Genomic DNA, 2,500 nt, shown 5'->3' with positions numbered 1-2,500 from the left:
TGTAGCATCTAGCTTATGTAGCATCTAGCTTAGGTAGCATCTCAGACTGACCTGTGCGTGACCTTGATGGACGGGTCCAGGATGTTAGGAGCTCCGCCCATTCCACTGAAGTCCTCCTCTGGCTCATCTCTCTGAGCTCCTCCCACCAGGCTGTGGTTGCTAGGGTAACCATTGAACGTGGACACAGAGCGGCTGTAGCGATTCCTGGAGTAACTCTTCAGCGCTTTAAATTCTGACACACACACATACACACACATCTTAATGAGGACTAAAGCGTTACCAAGGCGACCCCATCACCGCCCCCTGCTGGCCCGGACACTCACTCTTTTTAAAGAAGAAGGGTTTTTCATTGAAGGGCCGCAGGTTCAGGGGTCGGGGGTCACGGAGGTCACAGTTACACGTGTTGAGCCTGTGTTGGTACAGCTGAGACTTCATGCTGATTGGACGATCCCGACCGGCCACGCCCCTCTGCAGCCTCTTAGCCCCTCCTCCTTCGTTCTTACATTTGTGGAGACGGAGCTTCCCTGTGGAGTCCTCCACACACTGCCACCTCTACACACACGCATGCACGCACAGTGACGTCATCATGGATCCTGCTGCTCGTGTCACATGTGAGCAGCATGTGTGTTTGAGTGTGTGTTTGTGTGTGTGTGAGTGTCACCTGTCCGCTCTGCTCACAGGCTGTCTGGTACTCGGCTCGCTCACAGAGGTCTCTCACTTGTTGGTGTTTGGGGAGGAAGTTCTCCTCTGCCGTCACTTCCTGCCCCTCCACCCGCTGGTGCAGCAACTTCCTGTTTACAAACAGACTTTGGCTTGTTTCTACACGGTCTGGAGATGAAAGACGTCCCTCTGCTCAGATGATATTTACCCTCGCTCCACCAGGAAGGAGTCTCTCCAAACTTTGGGCTTCCTGTTCAGCTGGAACCTGAAGAAAAGAACCAATGGTTGATTGATAAGTATTGAGCTTATATAAATCTCTAGCTCACAGGTGTTTCAGCTCACACAGCATCTGCTGCTGCAGGGACATGACATGATCACATGACTAACAGGATCCTCGTCTCGTCTCTGTGGTCTCGTCTCTGTGGTCTCTGTGGTCTCTGTGGTCTGGTCTCTGTCTTCTCTTGTCTCTGTCGTCTTGTCTCTGTCTTCTCTTGTCTCTGTCGTCTGGTCTCTGTCTTCTCTTGTCTCTGTCGTCTTGTCTCTGTCGTCTTGTCTCTGTCGTCTTGTCTCTGTCGTCTTGTCTCTGTCGTCTGGTCTCTGTCGTCTTGTCTCTGTCGTCTTGTCTCTGTCGTCTTGTCTCTGTCGTCTTGTCTCTGTCGTCTTGTCTCTGTCGTCTTGTCTCTGTCGTCTTGTCTCTGTCGTCTTGTCTCTGTCGTCTTGTCTCTGTCGTCTTGTCTCTGTCGTCTTGTCTCTGTCTTCTCTTGTCTCTGTCGTCTTGTCTCTGTCGTCTTGTCTCTGTCTTCTCTTGTCTCTGTCGTCTGGTCTCTGTCTTCTCTTGTCTCTGTCTTCTCTTGTCTCTGTCGTCTTGTCTCTGTCGTCTTGTCTCTGTCGTCTTGTCTCTGTCTTCTCTTGTCTCTGTCGTCTTGTCTCGGCCCATGTGCCCCTCCTGTGGGACAGACGTGTGTGTACCTGTTAGCAGCCTTGTCTGTGTCCAGGATGCTCAGTATGGACTTTCCATCCATGTCTGGGGGCGTGTCCAGCCCGGCGATGTCCAGGATGGTTGGTGCCAAGTCGATGTTCAGGACGATGTGTGGGTTACTGTTCACACACACACACACACACACACACAGTTTAGAATTCTTGTCAAAGTTGTGTGTTTGAGTGTGTATGTGCGTTTATGTGTGTGAGTGTGTGTTCATGTGTGTGCATGTGTGTTCATGTGTGTTCATGTGTGTGTGTGTGTGTGTGTGTGTGTGTGGTGTGTGTGTGTGTGTGTGTGTGAGTGTGGGTTCATGTGTGTGCATGTGTGTTCATGTGTGTGTGTGTGTGTGTGCATGTGTGTGTGTGTGTGTGTGTGTGTGTGTGTGTGTGTGTGTGTGTGTGTGTGTGTGTGCATGTGTGTGCGTGTGTGTGCGTGTGTGTGCGTGTGTGTGTGTGTGTGTGTGTGTGTGTGTGTGCATGTGTGTGCATGTGTGTGTGTGTGTATACATGTTGCCTTGCTCCACGTTGGGTCCTCTGATGAAGAACGGGACTCTGATGTCAAACTCGTACGGCATGGACTTGCCTGTAGACACGCACACGCAAACACACGCAAACACACACACGCACACGCACACGCACGCACGCACGCACGCTCACGCGCGCGCACACACACACACACACACACACACACACACACTTGTCCATATACTTCTACAGTTATCTGAATACGTTGGCGTCTCTTGTTGTTTTCCTGTTCTCACCTTTAACGAGCCCAAACTGTCCGATGTGGTAGCCGTGGTCAGACGTGTAGATGATGTATGTGTTGTCCAGCTCACCTGTGTCCACCAGCATGTTATAC

The 2,500-nt window shown here is 51.4% G+C and overlaps 1 protein-coding gene across 2 annotated transcripts in view; it reads right to left on the bottom strand.

Annotated features, from left to right (window-relative positions):
- The window catches only part of LOC142990091 (extracellular sulfatase Sulf-2-like), an 8,062-nt gene extending 5,568 nt beyond the window's left edge, over positions 1–2,494 (bottom strand). For both annotated transcript variants that reach the window (XM_076139829.1, XM_076139830.1), the window contains exons 1-7: positions 2,403–2,494; positions 2,149–2,224; positions 1,630–1,758; positions 869–925; positions 662–791; positions 324–552; positions 52–232 (exon numbers count right to left, since the gene is read on the bottom strand). In XM_076139829.1, coding sequence (XP_075995944.1) covers positions 52–232; positions 324–552; positions 662–791; positions 869–925; positions 1,630–1,758; positions 2,149–2,224; positions 2,403–2,493 — 893 coding nt within the window. In that variant the 5' untranslated portion in view covers position 2,494. The remainder of the gene's footprint in view (positions 1–51; positions 233–323; positions 553–661; positions 792–868; positions 926–1,629; positions 1,759–2,148; positions 2,225–2,402) is intronic.
- Between the last annotated feature and the right edge of the window lie 6 nt (positions 2,495–2,500).

Source organism: Genypterus blacodes, unplaced genomic scaffold (assembly GCF_046128005.1).
Source record: "Genypterus blacodes isolate CSIRO-AG114 ecotype Tasmania unplaced genomic scaffold, CSIRO-AGI_Gbla_v1 ptg000462l_1, whole genome shotgun sequence".
NCBI classification, from domain to species: Eukaryota; Metazoa; Chordata; class Actinopteri; order Ophidiiformes; family Ophidiidae; genus Genypterus; species Genypterus blacodes.
Note: the sequence above shows the minus strand (reverse complement) of the source record. Positions and strands in the feature narration are given on the sequence as shown.